This window comes from Mobula hypostoma, chromosome 6, assembly GCF_963921235.1.
Source record: "Mobula hypostoma chromosome 6, sMobHyp1.1, whole genome shotgun sequence".
NCBI lineage: Eukaryota > Metazoa > Chordata > Chondrichthyes > Myliobatiformes > Myliobatidae > Mobula > Mobula hypostoma.
Window position 1 is genome coordinate 171,979,415 of NC_086102.1, and position 23,689 is coordinate 172,003,103.

The 23,689-nt window shown below is 41.2% G+C and overlaps 1 protein-coding gene across 1 annotated transcript in view; it reads left to right on the forward strand.

Annotated features, from left to right (window-relative positions):
* The window catches only part of galnt13 (UDP-N-acetyl-alpha-D-galactosamine:polypeptide N-acetylgalactosaminyltransferase 13), a 399,948-nt gene that overhangs the window by 327,600 nt on the left and 48,659 nt on the right, over positions 1-23,689 (forward strand). Inside the window, exons 9-10 of the mRNA XM_063052267.1 lie at positions 14,972-15,111; positions 16,984-17,082. Of these exons, the coding sequence (XP_062908337.1) occupies positions 14,972-15,111; positions 16,984-17,082 (239 nt within the window). The remainder of the gene's footprint in view (positions 1-14,971; positions 15,112-16,983; positions 17,083-23,689) is intronic.

A 23,689-nucleotide genomic window follows, 5' to 3' on the forward strand; every position in this document is an offset into this window, starting at 1 on the left:
ACCTCAGTGGTGGCAGGTATTCATTAGTCTCACAGCCTGGGGGAAGAAGCTGTTACCCAGTCTGTCAGTCCTAGTCCTGATGCTGTTGTATCTCCTTCCTATCAGTGGTAGGTCAAAGAGATTGTGGGATAGGGATGGGGATCCCCAACCATGTTTCGGGCCCTTTGTATCAATAGCTATATAATTGAATTTTTCTCTTCAGTTCTTATGGTTTTACTTTAGTATATGCTGAAGTACTCATGGACATAACTTCTTAAAACAGAGAGCTGAAATCTCGTCACAGTTGTTGGTACTAAATATTACATGCACTTAAATCAGTGGATTGGACTTTGCCTCCATGATATTGATGTCAGTGAAATTTTACTCATCTGCTTTGTAACAAAAAATATTGTTTTTATTTTAAATTGATGCATGCATATTTTTGTTTGGCTATCTAGGGATGTGGACGGTCTTTTCACACTCTAGGTATAGTAGTTACGGGAAGTTTGCAGATTTTATCAAAAGTGCAACAAATGCTAATGTGGCGGCAGTCAATCTGCAACGTGGACTTGGATAGATTAGGAGTTTGGGCAGAAAGTGGCAGATAGAGTACTGTATAGGGAAGTGTGGGGTATGCAGTTTGATGAGAAGAACGTGTAGACTGCATGCATGAGATGCCTATTAAATGGCCACTGATCCATAGCCCATCCACTTCAGGGTTCAATGTGTTATGCATTCAGAGATACTCACCTGCACAACACTGTTGTAATCCATGATTATTTAAGTTACTGTAGGCTTCTTCACAGCTAGAACCAGTCTGGCCAGAATTCAAGTCACAGAACATTTACTATCAAAGTATATTTTTTATACAACCTTGAGATTTGTCTCCTTAGAGGCAGCTACAAAACAAAGAAACCCGATCAAACCCATTAAAACAGAAGAAGCCCATCAAACACCCAATGATCAGAGAAAGAAAAGGACAAAAAAGCTGTTCAAAGGATAGCAGTAAGCAAATAGCATTCTGAACTGAAGTTCACAAAGGTGAGTTTGCACGGATACTAGCAGGCCACAGCCACAGTTCAGTGCAGAGATGAGAGTACCTCGCAGAGTAACGAGTAGAAGTTCAACAAGGAGATGAGTACACCTTGCAGAGCAGTGATTTGAATTGGCCCATCCCTTGCCTCTAGTCCCGTCACACTGTCCTTTTCAATCTGGCCTGGCACTTAAATCATCCACACCTTGCTCTCGGTCCAGACCCTGCCAACTCAATACGCTCCTGGGCCGGTGCTCCACCCCCTCAATTCGGTTCGTACCCAACCTTTCCAATTCTTTCAATAATCGATCAAACCTTGGGTCTTTCCTCACTCTCAGGCCCGGGTCCAGGCCCTGCTGCCTCTGACTGCACATCACCTCTGCCAGCCTTGCCTCAGTTCTGCTGAATCGAATTGTCTCCAAGTTCGCTCTGGGAACAGTCAAACATTGGCGCATTCCCTGCTCCCCAGCCTGGACCACACTGCCTTGATTCTGCCCATACACACCGCGCCACAGTCATCCTGCATCTTCGAAACTTCAGAACAGTTACAGTCTTGTGTTTGCAGTGATCTTTTATCAGAAAAAGTGTTATTAAGGAAGTATTCAGTTGTTTTCTTTGTTTTACTTGTCACCAGCAAGCTGTCCCTGAGCTTCACCAACAACAGCTTAAACTGGAAGATCTTTCTCTGACAAGGCATTTTTGCCCACAGAACTGCTGCTCATTGGATTTTTTTTTGCACTTTACGCCATTCTCTGTAAATTCTAGAGACTGTCATGAGTTTCTCAGAAACTGATCTGTGATTTTCCCACCTGCCAGTCTGCAGAGTTTACAGAGAGTGGGGTGAAAAGCAAAAAACATCCAGTGTTGAAGCAGCTCTGTTGGTGAAAACACCCTGTTAATGAGAGCGGGCAGAGGAGAATGGCCAGGCTGCTTCAAGCTGACAGGAAGGTGACGGTAACACAAATAACCACGTGTTACAACAGTGGTGTGCAGAAAAGCACACCACTGAAACCTTGTAGTGTATTGAATACAGCAGCAGAGACCACACTGGGTTCCATTTCTGTACTTGATAAAATGGCCACTGAGTGTATGTTTCAGCTCTGCATTGATTATACACATTATGTTAAGCATTCTAATACAATACTCAGATCGGCATCGTGCCAGTAATTTGCTATTAACCACCTTCTTCTAGTGCTGCAACGAGGAGAAAGGGAATGCTGGATTCTAAAATACTTACCTGGCTGTGTGGAAGGATGAAGGCTAAACGTGAAGTAAAAGCTGGGCGAGGGATGGTGGTTTACATAAGATTTTGAGAGGAGAACCTTGTGGCACATACAGTTGAACTTAGTAGCGCAAAGAAGACTCTAAGGTCAAAGGTCTCCAAAGGAATATAGCAACAGGATTTGTAAAAGGAACCCAGATAAATGATAAACAGGAGAAAGTGTGCCGCTGCTGGAAGTCCAAAGCAACACATGCAAAATGCTGGAGGAACTCAGCAAGTCAGGCAGCATCTGAGAGACCCTGTTTCAGAGGCCTGGAAAGGAAGGGGAAAAATGCCAGAATAAAAGGTGGGGGTTGTTAGAAGATGACAGGTGAAACCTGCTGGGTAGGAAAGATGAAGGAATCTAATGGGAGAGGGGAGTGGACTATAGGAGAAAGGGAAGGATGAGGGGCATCATGGGGAGGTGATAGGCAGGTGAGAAGGGGTAAGAGGCCAGAGTGGGAAATAGAAGAAGAGGGAAGGGGGAGGAAGAATGTTTTTTTTTAAACCGGAAGGAGAAAGCAATATTCATGCCATTAGGCTGGAGGCTACCCAGATGGAATATAAGGTGTCGCTCCTCCTCTCTTGGCTCATCTTGGCACAAGAGGAGGCCATGCACTGACATGTTAGAATGGGAATTGGAATTCAAATGTATAGCCACTAGGAAGTTCTGCTTTTGGCAGATGGCGTGGAGCAGATACATGATGTTATTGGATTTAGTTGAATAATAGCCAAGTATTCCCTTGGTAGTTACTGCTACCCCAAGGTCCAAGCTTTGAGAGAATGACTGTAAAAATTCCATTGATGCAGGCAGACATCAGTTCCAATATAACTTTGGCAAAGTTATCTTGGAAGATTAATCCTAGCATCTCTGAGGAAATCTATGGTCTGTGAAACCTGCGAACATATAATATGATGTCCTTTATCATTGTGATATCAAGGGACTAGCTAAGGTCATCTGTGAAATGAGCTGCCAGGAACTTGGTGCACTTAACTCTCTCTACAAAAGAGCCACGTATTCACAGAGGGGGATGGCTCATCTGCACCTTCCTGAAGTCTACAATGATTTCGTTTGTCTCCTCCATGTTCATGCTTGGGTCGTTCTCACACTAATCCACCTCCTCTCGATACTCTGTCTTGTCACCATTCTTGATAAGGCCGACCACTGCAGTGTGAACAGCAGTGGGCTGAGCACACAGCCCTCGGGAGTGCCAGGGCTCATTAAGGACTTATAAAGCTCTTAGTTAAGAATGGAGCCATGCAAAAATTGGTGCTAGATATTTTGGGCAAAGTAGCTCAATCTGTACAATATCATTGCAAAAACCTAGAAAAATTAATTTTGGACCTGATGAAAAACATGAACATCTTTCAAGATCATTCTTAGACTTCAAATGAAGTTGTGATGTACGAGTTTGATAAAAGTTCTTCGTTTCCATCTAGTGAAAGCTAGTGGTAATGCAGGTAAAATGTATGTTGCTTCATATTTGAAATACTGTGCTTGTTGTTGGTGTTAATGCAATCAGTCAACTGTATATTGTCCCAGAGGCAGATTTGCTGTGAAATAAATTTCTTATGATTTTGCCTTCACCCCATATATCAGTTTTGAAATTCTGAGTCAACAGGATGTAGACTCAAGTGTCACTCAAAGGATTAAATATAATCCAAGTTCCTGCTCTGGTTAAAAACAAAACAAGTGAATGCTGCATAGTTAAAGAATTGGTCGGTTTCATCTGTAAAGTTTGGGCCTTGTAGAAACAGCCAGGTTTTCATTTCACTCATGACTGCTTATTTGGGGAGTGGAATAAACTGTACTTGGCCCGGTGGTTTTAAGCAATTTTTTTGCTGGGTTATGGAATTTAAGGTTACAAAGACAAATTGTATTCTGAAGACCTTACAACCCATTGCTGTCAAGCAGCTAAGAATTTAGGCTGATGTTTCGTAACCGCAGTTTGATACGCAGTGATAATCAAATGGTTGCATTTACCAGATATCAATCTGTTGGATAATGATTGCATTTACCAGATATCAATCAAATGGTTGCATTTACCAGATATTAATCTGTTGCTTTTCTTATTTGGAACCAAAAGTGACATTACTGAATATTCTATACTTGAATAAGACTGGCATAAATGCCATATATCTGTACCCAGTGGCCTATTCAGCTTGACCTTTGGCCAGCAGCCATGAAGTCATGCTACTTCCCGTATACTTGTACCCTTTTTTGGTAATTTCTGAAAACACTATTCAGCAAAAATGAAATTGCGAGCAGATTTTGAGAAAATATGGTGTATAATCATACTGTCATCGGTAGTGACTTGATCACAGTAAGGGCTAGCCAAAAAATTTCTGCAATAAGTCCTAGTAATTTCCAGTATTTTTAAGCTAATAGTATTTTTTTGAAATCCCCCTTGTATGTTAAGAAATCATATTATCTAGCTTGTACTAGAAACACTTGTGATATCGATTAAGGAGAATGAAATAATTGCAGAAGATTTGCATTGATGCAGCTCATTAGTTAAGTTGATTAGAGCTTGAAGAAAAAGGAGAAGTGCTTTAAAATATGCGAAACATAAAAATTTGGAGTATGTTGTTCTTCAGAACACTGGATCGTTTATTATTTCAAAGGGGTGTTATAAATTGAACATCCATTTTATGTTTCACACTTCATAAAACTGAAAATTGCTTTTTTCTAAGTTAAGGAGAGCAGGATTCTAAAATGAGATGGATATTTAGTTTACTGGACAATGAGATCTGTGATAGATCACGAAGGCAAGTTACAGATAGATGGAAATTGGTGCCTGTTTTGCTCATTTCGACAATCCGAAAAAAAGTACATTTGTGATATGCCTTTGCCAAGACAACCAGCAAACGAGTCTTTGCAAATGCTACATTCCATAGAGCCCATTATTGCTGGTTCTTGTTTGCTTCCCCTTAAAGACTACCTCTCCTGTATGATTGCCTCTAACATTGCTGGCAGGAGCTACAGTAGACTGTTATGGAAAGTTAGGTCACGTGAGATCCAGGGAGAATTGGCTTGCTGGTATAAAGCAGAAGGCGATAGTGGAAGGTGTTTTTTCAGATTGGAGGACCATGACTAATAGCATTTCCCAGGACCTGGTGCAGGGACAATTGCTGTTTATCATCTATATCAACGGTTTGGATGAAAATGTGTAAGGCATGGTAAGTAAGTTTGCTGATAAAACTAAGTAGATGTTGTTGTTGACAGTGAAGGTGATTTTTTGCGTTTACAGAGAATTCTTGATCAGCTGGGTATATGAGCCGAGGAATGGCAAATGGAGTTTAATTTGCATAAGTATAGGGTGTTGCATTGTTGGACAATAATTGAGGCTCAGACTTTCACAGTTAATAGTTGAGCCCTGGGAAGTGTTGTAGGTAACAGAGACATGGAGAGTTTAAGTACATAGTTCCTTGAAAATGGCATCAGAGGAAGACCAGATGATGAAGAAAAATCTGACAATGATGAGCGTGGCAGGGACTGAGCTGCCTTGAGATTTACAATGTGAAAACTAACAGGAGCAAGCAATATTGCTTACAGCAGAAGTGAACAGCAAATTAATTAAAATGCAATTGGACACCTGCTTCGTGGTTTCAGTCATCCTACTAAATGAGTTTCAATGCCATTTCAAAGATACTGAACTGAAATCTGAAGATATCCAATTAAAAAGTTGTACTGGCAAAAAAAAATTCCTGTGGGAATAAAGATGGTGGCGCATGGACGCAGCGGCCCCTCGGGGAGTGATAAGCGTATCTAGTGTTTGTTCTGTTTGTCCTAGACGCATAACATACAGTTGGAATATGCTCGTTAACATCAGGGCATACTATGTTGGGAAAACTGACGAGTTCTGGTGTGACATGGACAGTTTACGTCGCTACGGACTACTATCCGCCACCAAGCCGGCTGCTTCCTGAGGGAGGAGGAAGTGAAAGCGCTGTGAGAGAAGACAGAGGAGGGGTAAGAAGGCCGGTAACCACCAGGCCAGCGGTACCGTCCCTCCTGCTCTCAAATGTCTGCTCCATCTACAACAAGCTGGATGAGCTGCGTCTGCTGAGAGAAACACGCAAGGAATTTAAAGACTGCTGTGTGTATGTCTTAACGGAATCCTGGCTCCATGACAACATACCGGACGTGGCAGTACAGCTAGAGGGAATGGCATTGTTTCGTGCGGACAGAGAGGCAGCTAGCTCCGGTAAGGGCTGAGGAGGAGGTCTGTGCATTTATATAAACGAAGACTGGTGTGTGAACGCTACAGTAGCTGCTAAACACTGCTCACCGCTGGCTGAATTTCTCATTGTGAAATGCCGGCCGTTCTATCTGCTGAGGGAATTCACCATCATGCTTGTGGCAGCTGTCTACGTAGCTCCCAGTGCCAATGCTAAGGCTAATGGTAACGAAGCACTGGGAGGCCTACATGAAGCCATCAGTGAGCTACTGACTACACATCCTAAACGACAGGAATTCTGCAGATGCTGGAAATTCAAGCAACACACATAAAAGTTGCTGGTGAACGCAGCAGGCCAGGCAGCATCTATAGGAAGAGGTGCAGTCGACGTTTCAGGCCGAGACCCTTCGTCAGGACCTCCACAATCATCCCTGTAGCAAAGAAATCAGTTGTAGCCTGTCTGAATGATTACCGTCCCGTCGCCCTGACCCCCATAGTGATGAAATGTTTTGAACGGCTTGTCAAGCCTCATATCACAGCCGGCCTCCCCTCATCGCTAGATCCTCTATAGTTTGCTTATCGTCCAAATCACTCTACAGAGGACGCAATATCCACCACACTGCACACAGTTCTCTCTCACTTGGACAACAAAGACACTTATGCCAGAATGCTGTACGTTGATTTCAGTTCAGCTTTCAATACCATCATCCCGCAGAGCCTAGTGGAGAAACTGTCGCTGCTTGGCCTTAGCAGTGCCATGTGTCGCTGGATTCTGGATTTCTTGACAGAGAGACCACAGTCAGTCCGTGTTGGCAGGAACATCTCTGACTCCATCACGTTGAGCACTGGATCCCCACAAGGCTGTATGCTTAGCCCATTGCTGTTTACACTGCTAACACATGACTGTGCAGCCAGATTCAAGGAGAACCTGATCATTAAATTTGCTGATGATACCACAGTGGTGGGGCTCATCAGCAAAAATGATGAAACAATGTACAGGGAGGAGGTCAAACACCTAGAGAGCTGGTGCAGTGATAACAACTTGATGCTTAATGTCACCAAAACCAAGGAGATAATCGCTGATTTCAGACGGTCTCAGCCTGAGCATACACCCCTCAGCATCAGCGGCTCCACAGTGGAGAGAGTGGAGAACATCAAGTTCCTTGGGGTGCAGATCTCGGACAATCTCACCTGGTCCAGGAACACCACTGGGATTGTGAAACGGGCCCAGCAGAGATTGCACTTTCTGAGGAAGCTTAAACAAGCATCACTCCCCACTAACATCTTAACTACATTCTACAGAGGCGTGTTTGAGAGTGTGCTGACCTTTTGCATCATAACCTGGTACTCCGGCTGCAGTGCTGTCGACAAAAACGCCTTGCAGAGGGTGGTTGGGGAGCAGAGAAGGTTATTGGGGTCTCCCTACCTTCTGAGCAAGACCTCTTTCAGAGTAGATGCCTCCAGAAGACACAGTACATCATTAGAGACCCCTCACACCCTCTCCATGAGCTGTTTGTTCTTCTGCCATCAGGCAAACGTTACAGCAGCATCAAAACTAAAACCACAAGGCTACTAAACCGCTTCCTCCCACAGGCAGTCAGACTGCTAAGTAGCTGCTCTACCTGACTCTGCTTTGGACACTTTTAACTTGCACTGGACACTTATAACTTGATTTTAACTGACATGTGGTTGTTGTGTTTTACTATTTATTGTTATGTTTATTATTTAGTGTTGCGTTTGTTATGTTATGATTGCACTGCTCCTGGTAAACGCTGTCTCATTCTGCCCTGCAGAGCTGATGTACGGTTAGAATGACAATAAAGTTTTTTGAATCTTTGAATCTTGAGTAACATTTATAACAGTGAAATGCAGCAACCAGTAAGCCGCATTGAGTTTATATGTGACAAAAACAGGAGGGCCAGCATTTTGGGAATGTGATTGGTGGAGATAATTACAATTACAACTTGATTAGGGACCTATGAGCATGTCACATCCTCTACAATAAAGTCAACTGAAAGTGAATTAAGAAAGGTAATGGATGGTGCCACAGCAGTGTTCAAAGATGGCATTGGAGAACTCAAATGTATCAAGGGTAAAATAGTGTTAAATGAAAATGCCACATCCAGATTTTACAAAATCTGTCCGGTTCCTTATACATCCTTGATAAAGAAGCTAGTGAGCTAGATCGCATGGAGGCTGAAGGAATTCTTTCTGAGTTTGAGTGGAACCGATGGGTAATGCCAGAGCTCCCAGTAGTCAGGAAGGGTGAGCTTGTCAGGAACTGTGATAATTCTAAAGTCACTATCAATCCAGTACTGAAAATAGATCAATACCCTCTACGCATGATAGAGGATATCTTTGCAAATCTTTCCGGAGGGAAACACCTCAACAAAGTGGACTTAGCTGAGTCCTAACTACAAATGGAGATGGAAGAAGATTCCAAAGTGTTTCTCACAATAAACACTCACAAAGGGCTTTATTGCTGAAATCAAATTTTTGGAGTAGCATCAGCATCCGTACTCTTGCAGAAAGCTATGGACCAGGTGCTGCGAAGCTGCGTAGGCACTCAGTGTTACCCAGATGACATAATTTTACCGGTAAGGATGACAAAGAACATCTCCAAAATCTCAAGACGGTGTTAAAAAAATTAGAAGATAATGGGCTCAGAGCACAACCACAGGAAATGTGAATTCTTTAAGCCAAGCATCACTTACTGCAGTCACACCATTGATGAACAAGGTTTACACAAATGCGCTGAGAAAATTCATGCAATGTTGGATGCAACAAGGTCTAAGGAAGTGTCACAGTTGCATCCTTTTTTAAGATTTGTCATTTAATATAACAGGTTCCTGGGAAACCTGGCTAATGTGCTTCACCCCTTGAATTCATTACTACAGATTGGGAAGAAATGGCAATGGACAAAGCAGTGTGAGGTAACTTTCTAAAAGGTAAAGGAAATGGCGATGTCAGACACTGTACTCACACATTGAGATTAGCATCGTCCTGTGAAGCTTGCCGGTGATGCTTTGCCTTATGGTATAGATGCAGTCATGTCACATGCTTTGAGTGATGGAAGTGAACGCCCCACAGCCTTTGCATCATGTTCCCTTACCGCTGCAGAGAAGAATTATGCATAGATTGAAAGCGAGGCCTTGAGTCTCATTTGGGGTGTAAAGCATCTCAACTAGTACTTGAATGGGAGTGAGTCTACCCTCATTACTGATCACCAACTACTAGTGTCCATGTTCAATCCACAGAAGGGTGTTCCACTTACAGCAGCAGCATGAATGTTGGAATGTGCAGCAGAAATCCCAGTCCCCTGCCCCTTTTACCAGCACCGTAATGAACCTGCCCTTGACAGAGATTGCCTAACATGGGGAATGAGAGTTGTTGTACCATTCCAGCTGAGAGCTGAAGTGTTGGAGGTCATCTAATTGTCATCAAAATGCAAGTGTTGGCTCATGAATGAAAGCTTGTCTGATTCCCTGAGACAGATCAGCAGATCAAGCAGCTTGCCAAGGACATTGCCTCTCAATGTCTGAGGATGGCCTGCATTGCCCTGGCAGAGGATTTATGAGAATTTTTCCAGACCATTCATGGATGCAAATTTCTTGGTAGTAGTGGATGTAGCTACAGAGTGGCCAGAAGTGTTTCCAAGAAACTCTACTACAGCTTCCACGATGTTGATGTGTTGAGAAGCCTCTTCTCAAGGACTGGTGTTCCAGAGGACTTAGTCAATGACAATGGACCACAGTTTGTTGCAGAACAGTTTCAGTCATTCCTGAAAATTACTGGAGTAAGACATATTACATCTGTACTGTGACTTGGTGGAAACACTTGTCTAAAATCTGAAGAATTCACTGTGAGCAATATCAGCATAACACACTACACCAACACTGAATCAGAAGCACACCAATTTCCTCCTTGCAAATCACTGTGCAGCACAGCGCACAACCAGCAACTCACCATTCATCAGTTCATTTGGTGCAACATTAATTACGAGGGGTGATTGATAAGTTTGTGGCCTAAGGTAGAAAGAGTCAATTTTAAAAAACCTAGCACATTTATTTTTCAACATAGTCCCCTCCTACATGTACACACTTAGTCCAGCGGTCGTGGAACATACGGATCCCTTTATAGAAGTTGGCATCTTGGACCTCCAGGAAGTGGTCCACAGCAGGGGTGACTGATAAGTTTGTGGCCTATGGTAGAAGGAGATGAGTTACACAGCTCTCGTTACATGAATGTGCAGTTCAACTCTTTGAGTGAAAATGCTGAAAGTTTGAAATTAGTAACTCATCTCCTTCTACTTTAGGCCACAAACTTATCAATCACCCCTGCTGTGGACCACTTCTGGAGGTCCAAGACACCGATTTCTACAAAGAAGTGATCTGTATGCTCCACGACTGCTGGACTAAGTGTGTAAATGTAGGAAAAATAAATGTGCTAGGTTTTCTAAAATTGATGCCTTCTACCTTAGGCCACGAACTTATCAATCACCCCTCATACGTTTCAAGCACTGACGGTGGCCTCAAATAAATGGGTGATGCTACGCAGTTGGATATGATTGCATAAAATGAGAGATGCTTCCCAGTTGCATAAAGATGTTTGGTGCTGTCATGCATTATTTGTTAGAATTCTCTTACTTCAATATTGGCAGTAGGGTACTTGACCCTTTAAGTGTCTTTATCGTTCTGGGTGTAAGGGAAGGATTACTGAAAAGTAGCTGGTTGTAAAATCTAATGTAGCATTGATTGTTAGCTCAACTAGGTAGGAATTATGCTGCTCTGTTCAGACTTGGCAATATTGAGGTAGTTGTGGAGTGGTTATACCTCAGGTTCACCAGACTGATATTGAGGATTAAAGAGTTAAATTATTAGGTCAGATTGATTCTAAACAGTGATCTAAAAACGAGGCATATTAATCAGAAAGATCTACAGTGACATTATTTCTTCTGATGGTGAAATCCTGAGAAAGAACAATAACCACAAAATTAAAGCAAATCTATCAGAGTAAAAATTACCATTTTAAAGTACCAAATGGAAATATGAACTTTTGCTTCCTCAAAAGCCTGAGGATGTTATGTTATAATATTGAGATTATTACAATTCTCTTGGGTAAGGGCTTTGAGAGATATGGGGAAAAGGTGGGAATGAAAATTTTCAAAAACCTGCAATCTGAAATAAAAACAAAAAACACTGGAAACGCTCAGCAATTCAGGCAGCACCCATGGAAAGAAAGCCAGGTGTAAGTATTCAGGTTGAATACCCTGTAGGCTAACAGAAAGTCATTGCATAAACGGCAGTGAATGGAGTGCTGAAAACCGGGTTGGATTACAGATGGGCATCTCACAACAGTCTGCTTCTATGCTGGATGATTCTGTGTATAATGCCTTGAATTGTAGATCGGGCTGGAGGGCCTCTAGGATTTAACTTTCTAAAATACTAAAACAAATCAGGACTGAAATTTCTGTATTCAGCCGATTGCAATGGTGGTCAAGGGAATGTCATAGTGTTTTGATGCTCCTTACTGATGCACGTTCTACTCTCCTGATGATAATTGACTGTGGTAAACTTGATGGCTGTAACATCACAATACTCATTTCCTGTTTTGATGCCTTTTAGCTGACATCAGTAGTTTTACCTTCATTCCTGGTCCTCAATTCAGCATGCTTTGCACTGTTGATATAGCCCTAAATTTAAATTATCTGTTAGCACAAATTGATTAGCATAAACAAAATAACCCACTGAAAGTGCACTGCTGAATTTGAACCTTGTAATTATCATTAACTCTCTTGATTTAGCACTCTAATTCAAGCAGTAGATACTCATTTAGAACAGCATATAGTGTTGATGTATCCAATTAAATCTCACTGGAAAAAAGTAAAATGAATTCATTAAGTAGAAGTTGGAACTCTGGAGGTTAATATTTCCCAGTAGGACTCCAAATATCCTTGCTTTGTTTGGAAGGGAGGTGGGGGATGGGTGTGGAATGTGGATACTTTGGAGAACTAGATAGATCGATAATTTATTGATTCTAAAGGAAATTATTATGCTCCTCTGTGACTAATCTAATGGGATTTCTCCCCCTCCACCACATGTCATGGAAATGAAATTCAGTATTTTGAAAACTGTAATTCGTCAATGTGAACCCATGCAAAACTTTTATTTAACGCATAGTATGTCACATGGGTGGGATCACTATGCTGACTGGGCTGGTGGTTGAGAACCATTGGTCAATATCATCCTTCAAAACATGACCACTCACCCTTGTGCTCTTCTTTAGAAGCTGTCGCTTGTAGATTTTGCCTTTCCTGCTGTTTCTATCCAGAGCAGCATGGCTGGAGTTCATATATGAAAGAGGAGAGTTGGTTGTGGTTGCAGTGGACCACGACTGCTCCTTGGAGCACTGCCTCACCGGTTCATTGGACGTCTGCTGAGGCATACTCAGAACCTCTTCCAGTGCTGGTGCCCAGAACAGAGGTCTGAGCGTCTGTTCCAGCACCCAGTTATTGGTTGGCGTTGGCTTGTGCTGCAGTGGAAGCTGCAACACTGACCTTGCATGATAGGCCTCCCAGTGTTCTTGTCAGGCTGACAGCTATCCACGGTTCCAGACTGCGCAAGACCTCGTGCAGGATTGAAGATGAATTATTCTACTACTCTTTGACCGATATCACAAGCTTACAGACAGGCTAAACATTACACCCTGCTCTACATTTCCATCTGTCATCTATAGCCCGCTGCATTACCAATGTCTTTATCTGAACTCTCAACCATTGAAACTATCTATAACTTTACCAGCTGAGGAGCTTAACACCCTGGATGTTTTTTTTCCCCCCACTTATGCTGATTACCCTTAAATGTGCATATCCTACTTCTGAGCAATGCATAGAAAAGGGCAGCTCTGAGCTGGTCCATGCAAACCACTCAAGGACAGAGTGCTCTCCTATTCTGCTTCTCCTAGCCAAGTAGCTCATCCTTGTCTTTTGGGAGCAGTGCTATTTAGATCCTTGTGGACTCTAGGGTAGTTAAGAGGAATATTCCTGCACCTGCAGCTTGAAAATCAAAAGCAGTTGTGTGTTGACGAAAAAAAATGTGTTAGAGGAGTGGGATTGGGCAGAAGCTTGTCATAATATTTTCACGTATTTGTTTCACTGTCAGCCCCTGCCCCTGTTATTGCTGATGCATGTTCCATGAGGAGCTTAGTGACTGGAGTACACTACTGTGAGTTGTTTCTGGCATTGGTTCTGTGTCACCTTGCCCTCTTGGTGAGAGTGAAGTGAGTTAGTTAGTATTGTACAATGTGTCAGAATGACATGCCTGTCATAATTGAGTCTTTGGCAATGTGTGCATACTGTGGGCTGTGTGCATGAGGCCGTTCATTTAGAATCTTCATTGATATATAGATAATTGGCATTTGAGTGGGTGGGAATGGAATTGTGCAATACTTGAAGCTTGCAGTGCATTTTCTGAGCAGTGGCATTTGGAAAGGCGTTATTGAATTGACCGCTGAAGTGAAGACAAAATTTAATTTACCTGCATCCATGGGCTTGGGCCTGACTCCTCATGCTGTGACAAATGCTGCCCGTTCCCATTATAACTTGGCAATATGCCTTGACGGTTCCTTGCCTCTTGAAAATAGAGAAGCTCTCCTTCATCTTCCTTTCAAGTTTGTTCACAAAAGCCACAGAAACTATGTTAAAAACTGAAGAGAGCCTGCCCCTTAACACCCATCACCTGTAGCAGTTTGTTTCCAGCTGTGGAATTAACTCCACTGCCTTGGACAAAGCAGATTCTTCCCCTCTAAATGGACATTGAGCCCATGGACCCTACCTCGCAACTTTTTATTTCTGTTTTTGCACTACTTATTTAACTATTTAATATATATTTGTACACTACTGTAATTCAGTTTTTTTTTCAATATTTATCATGTGCTGCTGCCTCAAAGTTAACAAATGTCACAACATATGCCGGTGATAGTAAACCTGATTCTGAAAATATGCTGTATGAATTTGTAGAATTTGATATTGGATCCTGAAGGCTGCAAATGCACAGCTGGAAGATGAGATGCTGTTCCTCGATCTGTGGCCAACAACAGGGAGCTCAGGGTTGCACCTGCAGACTGAATGCATGGTGCTCCAAAAGGCAGTCACCATTCTGTGTTGGGCTTCCTCAGTGTACTTTGAAAAAAATCAAGTTCATTAGATCAGTAGGAATGCAAGTGAATTGCAGCTTCATTTGGAAAGGCTGTCTGTGGCCCTGGGTGGTGGGAAAGGAAGAGGTAAAAGGTCAAGTGTTGAGTCTCCTGTTTTCCATTTTCTGATACTTGTTTGCTTTGTGAACTCACATATTTTAACCCAAATTTCCACCTTGTTTATTATTCCACAACTTGACTGATCTTGTGTATTTCTTCCAGATTACATGATATGGTTGTGGGACACGGATATGCCCATGATGGGAGTAACGATTTTAGGCCAATTCCTGTAGCTTGATGCAATCTGTATCTTTACAATTCCAGGTGTTGTTAAAGTGGATTACGGAGATGTGTCAGCCAGAAGACAACTAAGAGAAAGACTGAAGTGTAAATCTTTCTCGTGGTACTTGGAAAATATTTATCCTGATTCCCAGATCCCAAGGCATTACTACCTACTTGGTGAGGTAGGAATCTGAAGAAACTTCCGATCCCTTTAATCATCTGTAACAGCCTTTTTCAATTAATAATTAAGTAAAGAAAAATAATACATTTTTAAAAATTTAAAATTTTTTAAAAATGCTGGCAATCCAGTGTAACACACAAAATGCTGGAGGAATGTAACAAACAGGCAGCATCCATGAAGAGGAATAAAGAGCTAATGTTTCGGGCCGAGACCCTTCATTAGGACTGGAAAGGAAAGGGGAAGACGCCAGAATAAGGAGGTGGAGGGAAGGGAAGGAGTACAGAAGTTGATAGGTGAAACCAGGTGAGGGAGAAGGTAGGTAGTTCGGGGAGGGTTGGGAATGAAGTGAGAAACTGGGAGATGATAGGTGGAAAAAGTAAAGAGCTGAAGAAGAAGAAATCTGATAGGAGAGGAGAGTGGATCATGGGAGAAAGGGAAGGAGGAGGGGCACCAGAGGGAGGTGCTGAGCAAGAGAAAAGAATGGTAAGAAGGGAGGCAGAATAAGGAATGCGAATAGAGGAGTGGTGGCGGGGTGGTGGTGGAATTGTGGATATTGCAGCAAGTTAGAGAAATCAGTGTTCATGTCGTAAGGTTGGAGGCCACCTAGATGGAATATGAGGTGTTGTTCCTCCAACCTGAGAGTGGCCTCACCTTAGCGGTAAAGAAAGCTATGGACTGACATGTTGGGAAAGCATAGTGGAATTAAAACGGTCGGCCACCAGGAAATCCTGGTTTTTGCAGACGGAATAAAGGTACTCAACAATCTATGCTGGGTCTCACTGATGTAGAGGAGGTTGCACTGGGATCACCGGATGCAGTAGGTGATACTGACAGACCTGTTGGTGGAGTACTGTCTCAACTGCAAGGACTATTTGGGGTACCAGAGTACTTCTTGTCCTTACCTGTCATCACCATTCTGAGATAACTCAAACCACCCAGTCTGGCACCAACAATCATTTTATGATCAAAGCCATTTAGATCATTTATTCCTCAGTCTGATATTTAGTCAGAACAACAACTGAACGACTTGACGCTGTCTGCATGCTTTTATGCACTGAGTTGCGGTCACTTGATCTCGGAAACTGCTGATCTCCTGGGATTTTCGCGCACGACAGTCTCTAGAGTTGACAGAATATCGAGTGAAAAACTAAAAAAAAATCATTTAGTGAATGGTAGTTCTGTGGGGAAAAATGCCCTGTTAATGAGAGAGGTCAGAGGAGAATGTTCAGACTGGTTCAAGCTAACAGGAAGGTGACAGTAGCTCAAATAACCACGAGTTACAATGATGGTGTGCAGGAGATTATCGCTGAATACACGTGACAACGAACCTTGAAGTGGACAGTCTACAGCAGCAGAGGACGACACTGAGTTCCACTTCTGTACCTAATAAAATGGCCCTTGAGTGTGTTTTCTAGTTCTATAGGGAATCGGGGTGAAGAATTGTTGTACTGGGAGCCAGCATTAATTAAGTTGGCCAAATAGTCACTGCTGGTATTATAGTAATTCTATGAACTTATTCTTGTGGTTAAAGAATGAAGTAAAACACAATCCATGTAAATTCCAAGGTTTAAAAGTGAATTCAGAAGCCAAAGCACCCCACATGATGTATCATTTTACAACAATTATCCTTGATTTACTAAATTGTAACCTTTATCATTATATTTGTACTGTAATAAATGTATCAATTGCTTTAGATTAGAATTTAATTCATGCATCAATGACTCAGTGAGAAGAAATTCATATGTTTATTCCTGTATATTGCAGTTGTATAGCTGGGTATATAAAATATGAATTTCACTTTTAGATAGCGTGAAGTTCCAGTGTTGGCAAATACATGTTCTTGTTATAACCCATATTATCTGGTTATTCCCAGATTAGGAATGTCGTTACAAACCAGTGCCTCGATAACATGGGACGGAAGGAGAATGAAAAGGTTGGCATCTTCAATTGCCACGGCATGGGGGGAAACCAGGTAAGATATCTATTGTATTTGTGGGGAGGTGTAAGCAGGGCAGGAAACCGGGCAAGAGGAGGGGTTTGTGTATACTTTCAAAATCAACGGCACAATATTGTTAGAGGTTTATTGTTTGATTTACTCTTCAGCTGGAGGACAAATTAACAAGCTGAAATAAAAATAGAAAATGCAGTAAAGAAAGTAAAATTGTGTTAACTATTCAGGGTAATGACCTTTCATCAGTATTGATCCTAAACATAATCAGGTGGTAGGGTTACAAGCAGACTGGGAACTAAATGTGAAGATCCAAAGGGGACCTACAGAAAAGGGAAATGCATTTCAAAAATAGTCATATATTTGTGAGTTTTCGGACCAGCAATTGGAATCCTAGACGAAGTTCAAATCCCACCTCTGCAGCTGTGAAATTTAAATTTATTTATTTTGATCACGAGTCTATTGGATTGTTTGCAGTAGCCTAGCATAAGCCACTCAAAACTTATGCAGTTAAATAGTATAGTATTAACTGTTATTTAAATTTACGTTAGTTTCATGGTTTCTACTATCATTGAAATAGATATGTCGACTGTTTATTCTTTTTCATAGATGCTGCCTGACCTGCTGAGTTTCTCCAGCATTTTGTGTGTATTGCTTCAAATTTCCAGCATTTTCTGTAGAGTTTCTTGTGCTTATGAAAGGAAAATAGAGTTAACGTTTCAGATCAAAGATCCTTTACCAGACCTGCAGCGTTACCTCAGTTTCTCTTTCCACAGTTGCTGTCTGACTCTCTAGGTAGCTGGGCTTTGGATATTGGACTAAATTCCCCCTGCCCTCTCCTAGATAGTGTCTGCACACTCACACTCCCAAGAGTGGACATGGGGCTGACCTTGCTGGCGTTCAGCTCTTTTAATTGTGTGATATCCAGCTAGGCCCCTGACAGCAAGCGATGCCAGAGATGGAGCTCCACCAGTTGGGAAAGCCGGAAGTGGTTTGAATGTCTCTAGTGTTCAGAGATTAAATCTGAACCAGGCCGTTAATGAAAACAATGAAATTAAAATTTAGAGACAAACCAAAGAAAGTTTGAAAAAAGTAATTTGTACATTTTCCACCTTGCATTTTTTCCCTCAACTTCTTGTTGAAATTTTCAGGATCTCAGCTTAGGTCTTGCATCAATCCGTGAGTAATTCCTGGACTTCGGCACACTGTAAGCAGAAGTCAGAGATTTTCCATAATGTCTGGCAACAACACAGAGAGCAAGAGATGAGCTGAATTCAGTAGAATAATTGAAAAATAATCCATAATGCTGATTTTTTTGTAACATTATCAGCCAGCTTGATTTATCAAGGCAACTTGGGTGTTATATCTCTCCTAACAGACTGAAAATGTTTGCTTTGGGCTGCAGATAATGCTGCTAATATTAAGAGCTAAGATATGAGGATTTGAAAATAGGATGCTTATCAAAGCTTCATGCTGGTAAGATGCATAGTGTTGGACACTGACACCCTTAATTTTAGAGCCTACTCTGGGATGTTACCAAGTCTAAATTCTCTCTGCAATAAGTGGAATGAACTTGGTAACAATTGTCAGATTGATTTGATTACAGATTCATATGCATCATGCTATTTTCTGTTGGACAACTTTGTGACCAAAGCAAAAGCATCTCAGAGATTCTGTTATTTAGTGGCATCTTTAACGAGTGTTAAGTATTTGGTAATAACAAATTTTGATAATCCAGCACTTCATTACCGTGCAAAATCTAAATTTTTTAATTTCCTGTTTAATATTTAGAGCCATTGAAAAGTACAGCACAGAAACAGGCCTTTTGGCCCATCTAGCCCCTGCTGACCCATTAGAACTGCCTATTCCCATCAATTTGCACTCAGACCATAGCCTTCCACATCCCTACCATCCATGTATCTATCAAAACCTTTCTTAAACATTGAAATCAGGTTTGCATGCACCACTTGAACGGGTAACTCATTACACATTCTCTTGTCCCTCTGGGTGAAGAAGTTTCTCCTCATGTTCTCCTTAAACTTTTCACCTTTCACCCTTAACTCATGACCTCTATTTGTAGTCCCACCTAACCTCTGTGGAAAAAGCCTGCTTGCATTTACCCTGTTTATTCTATACCCCTCATAATTTTTTTTTCCATTTATCAAATCACCCTTTAATCTTCTAGGTTCCAAGGAATAAAGTCCTAACCTATTCAAACTTTCCTTATAACTTGGGTCCTCCACTCCTAGCAACATCCTTGTAAATTTTCTACAGAGTCTTTCAACCTTATTTACATCTTTCCTGAAGATAGGTAACCAAAACTGCACACAATACTCCAAATTAGGCCTCACCAATGTCCTGTATAATTTCAACAAAACATCCCGTCTCCTGTACTCAGTATTTTGATTTATGAAGCCCAATGTGCCAAAAGCTTGAATTGCAAAAATTCCAGAATGCATGTGGCTTTACAAGCAGCATGATATACAATACATATTGTACTAAAAAATAGCATGTTTCGTACATCATTTATTTTTCCTTTTTGTAGTTACAGGATTTTTTAGCTTAAATATTTTCTCAAAAGTAACTTCTAGAAAATGAAATTCTGATATCCAGTTAGCTAGCCTTTCAAATAATAATTAAATCTTTATGAAGAATGTATAATCTTCAATGTGCTAGTCTGATTGCATGTCGTAGAAACAATTCATATTCACTTCAATGTTCAAAGTAAATTTATCATCAAAGTACATAGATGTCTCCATCCACATTTTCTTGTGGGCATACTTAATAAATAAATCCATAATAGAATAATAGCTATAATAGAATTAATGAAAAATAACACCAACTTGTGCAAATACAAACATAAATTATAATAAATAAATAAACAATGAATAATATTGAGAACATGAGATGAAGAGTTCTTGAAAGTGAGTTCATCGGTTCTGGGAACATTTCATTGGTGGGTCAAGTGAAGTTGAGTGGCGAACCCGCTTGGTCGAAGAGCCTGATGGTTGAGAGCTAATAACTGTTCCTGAATTTGGTGGTGTGAGTCCTCAGGCTCCTGCATCATCTTCCCAATGGCAACATTGAGAAGAGAGCATGACCTGGGTGCTGAGGGTCCCTGATGATTGATGCTGCTTTCCTGCAATTTCATGTAGATGTGCTCAGTGGGGAGGGTGGCCACAATGGACTGGGCTGTATTCGCTACTTACTGGAGGAATTTCTGTTCAGGGCATTGGTATTTCCATACCTAATAAGAGTGAATTATTAATCTAATACGAGCGAGCTAGCACTGAACCCGTCTCATCAGAATACAGCACAATTAGTTTCTATTTACAATTCTTATTAAGCACAATGGAATACAATCTAATTTCAAGATCAACTCAATGAACATCATTGGTCTTGCCCCTGTTACCTTTTCCTCAGTTATATGCTGCATGCAGTGTTCCACTGGCCTATTTTACCAAGACATTTTGACATTAAAGTGAATGTTTTGCATGGTAGTTGATAATCTCTAAGTTGTAGATGGAGAAAGTATTTCACGAGCAAAGGGAACATGTACCCTTGCTTGATACATTATTCATAATCATATTTGTGATCTCTGAATCTAATATACCAGTAAGACTCTTATAAAACTCCCAAAAAGTGGTTAGGATTCAGAAGATACTTCTCTCCAAATCGAATTTGTCTTCCCTGTTGAGAAATCCATAAAAGTGTAAAGAAAACTCAATGACCAAATCAGTATTTTAATCCTTTTCACCAGTATTTACATGGTTTCTCTTCTATTCCCTCCTTAAATGTGTTGAATTTTGTAATATTGAAAGCAAAGCGGTAATTGCAGAATCAAGATAGTTGGAAAATTATGAACTGTGCATCTTCAGTGGGCTCATCCATCTGCTTTTATACACCTCTGGCTCGGGTGGAGACTATCATCTTCTGGAGATTTGTTTTCCCTGATGTCATTCTTTTTATAGTCCCTAATTACTTTCTTGCTATCCTTCTTTATTTTTATCCTTTCTTTTCAAATCACTCAGAATATTAGACTTCCACATTTCCTTGCATTTGTATAATCTATTTCTTTTAGCTGGAACTTGTTACTACTTATCTCAGTTCTTCACCTCTACAGCTTTCCCAGAGAAATACAACTTCTGCTAATTTCATTTCTTCAAAAATTGTTAATTTAAAATCTTAACTTTAGACTTTCTCCACTTTTCAGAACTTGATGTCAAATTTATCATATAATGATCATTACAACTTGTTACTACTAGGTTCTTAGATAATCCTGGCTCTCAATCATTATTAAAGTTAGGATGGCTTTTTTCACGGTAATTTTAGTTGCCAATCTGCCAGCCATGCCACAGATCCAACCAAGTCTATGGCCCCATCTTACTATATTCCTTAGTGTCACCTAACCTCCAGAAGAAGTTACAGACGGTGTTTCTCTAGTTCCCGTGCAGTCTCCCGTCACTAATGCTGAAACTCTCTTTGTTAAATTGATATATCAGCAAGCATCAATTTGGTAAAAAGCATTTCTATAAAATGTTTATGTAATTACTCTAAAGTGCTTTTTTATATAAAGAATGAGATTGTCTCAATATTGGTTACTGTGAATGCATTCTTTATCATCTAACTAAACCCCATTTGTTTCACTAATGTTGTTTGGGTAAGAAGATTCCTGCTCTGGCCAATATGTGACTTCTGGTTGACTCTGAAATAGCTTCAGAGAAAATTAATGATTGACAATAAATGTTGGGTTTCTCATCAATGTCCAAATCCTTTGAACAAATAATCCAAAATAAAAATCTCCTTGAGTTGCTTGGCAACAATGTTTTGTCTGCTACACTCTTGTAAAACACTAGGCATTTGGGGTAATGTTAAAAATGCAAAGTAAGTGGAATTGCTGACATTGCACAAGGCTCGTCTGGCAAAATTTCTGCTTCACAGTTAGGCTTTTGGTCTGTTCTGATGAGCTGTCCTCACTTTATTATGAAAAGGCAGTTGAATAAAAGGAGCTTCGAAACCAGTGCAAGGTATCAAGAATCAACTGGGTTATTGAGGGCAAAATAACATTTTGCTGATTTTATGCCATTGAATTAGGTGACCTGCATAAATAACATAAAAACGTGTGGGCTGTCAGGCCTATTCATAAATAGTTTTATACCGTCTCAAATTAGGCTGCAGCTGTTGAAAATAAATAGCAGTACATAATTTTGGCACCAAATGACACTTGGCTTGATGTTCACAATTTAATATTTAAGAAATACATTTGCATTTTTTAAAATGTTTATTTCTTGAAAGTAAAATATCACAAACCATCTGTTATGTTAGTGGAAACAATTCCAGCACCTGGCATAAGCTAAGTGCAGAGTATGATACAGATTAAAACCTGGACTTCAGCTTTTACAATAATTCTGACGAGTTAGGGAACTGGAGCTGGCTGAACTTCGGATCATTTGGGAGGCAGGGGCAGAAATAAACAGGAGTTACAGGGAGATAGTCACCCCCTAAGAGTCAGGAGACAGATATCTGGGTGACTGTCAGGAGAGGGAACGGGAATAGACAGAATGAGCAGAGCACCCCTGTGGCCGTTCCCACCAATAATAAGTATATCATTTAGGATGCTGTTGATGGGGACGATCTACCAGGGATAAGTTGCAGTGGTTGCATCTCTGGCACCGAGACGGGACCCTCAACTCAGAAGGGAAGGAGGGAAAAGAGGAAAGCAGTAGTGATAGGGGATTCGATAGTTAGGGGGACAGATAAGAGGTTCTGTGGAAGAGATCGAGAATCCCGGGTGGTCTGTTGCCTCCCTGGTGCTAAGGTCTGCAATATCTCAGATCGAGTACTCAGTATTCTCAAGAGGGAGGGTGAGCAGCCGGATGTCGTGGTCCATGTAGGGACCAATAACGTGGGTAGGAAGAGTGTGGAGGTCCTGACAGGTGAGTTTAGGGAGTTAGGCGCTAAGTTAAAGGCAGGACCTCCAGGATAGCAATCTCAGGATTGCTACCAGAGCCACATGCAGACGGGTTTAGAAATAGTAAGATAGCGCAGATCAACACGTGGCTGAAGACATGGTGTAGGAGTAGATTTATAGATAATTGGGCAGTTTTCCAGGGAAGGTGGGACCTGTTCTGGCGGGACGGTCTGCATCTGAACTGGAGGGGGACAAATATTCTTGCAGGTAGGTTTGCTAGAGAGGCTCCAGTGGATTTAGACTAGATACAAGGGGGGAGGGGAACCAGAGTGTAGGAACAGATGTAGGGGAGAAGGAAGAAAAAGAAAATAGTAAAGTTGTTTGCACTGTTAGTGATAAACAGAGAGTAAGAGATGGAAAATTTCTTAAATGCATTTATTTTAATGCTAGGAGCATTATAAGAAAGGTGGATGAGCTTACAGCAAGGATTGATATCTGGAAGTATGATGTGGTAGCTATTAGTGTAACATAGTTGCAGGAAGGGTGTGATTGGTAACTAAATATTCCTGGATTTTGTTGTTCACGTGTGATAGAATCGGTGGGACAAGAGGGGGAGGTGTTGCATTGCTTGTCAGAGAAAATATTACAGCAGTGCTCTGGCAGGATAGATTAGAGGGCTCATCCAGGGAGGCTATTTGGGTGGAATTGAAGAATGGGAAT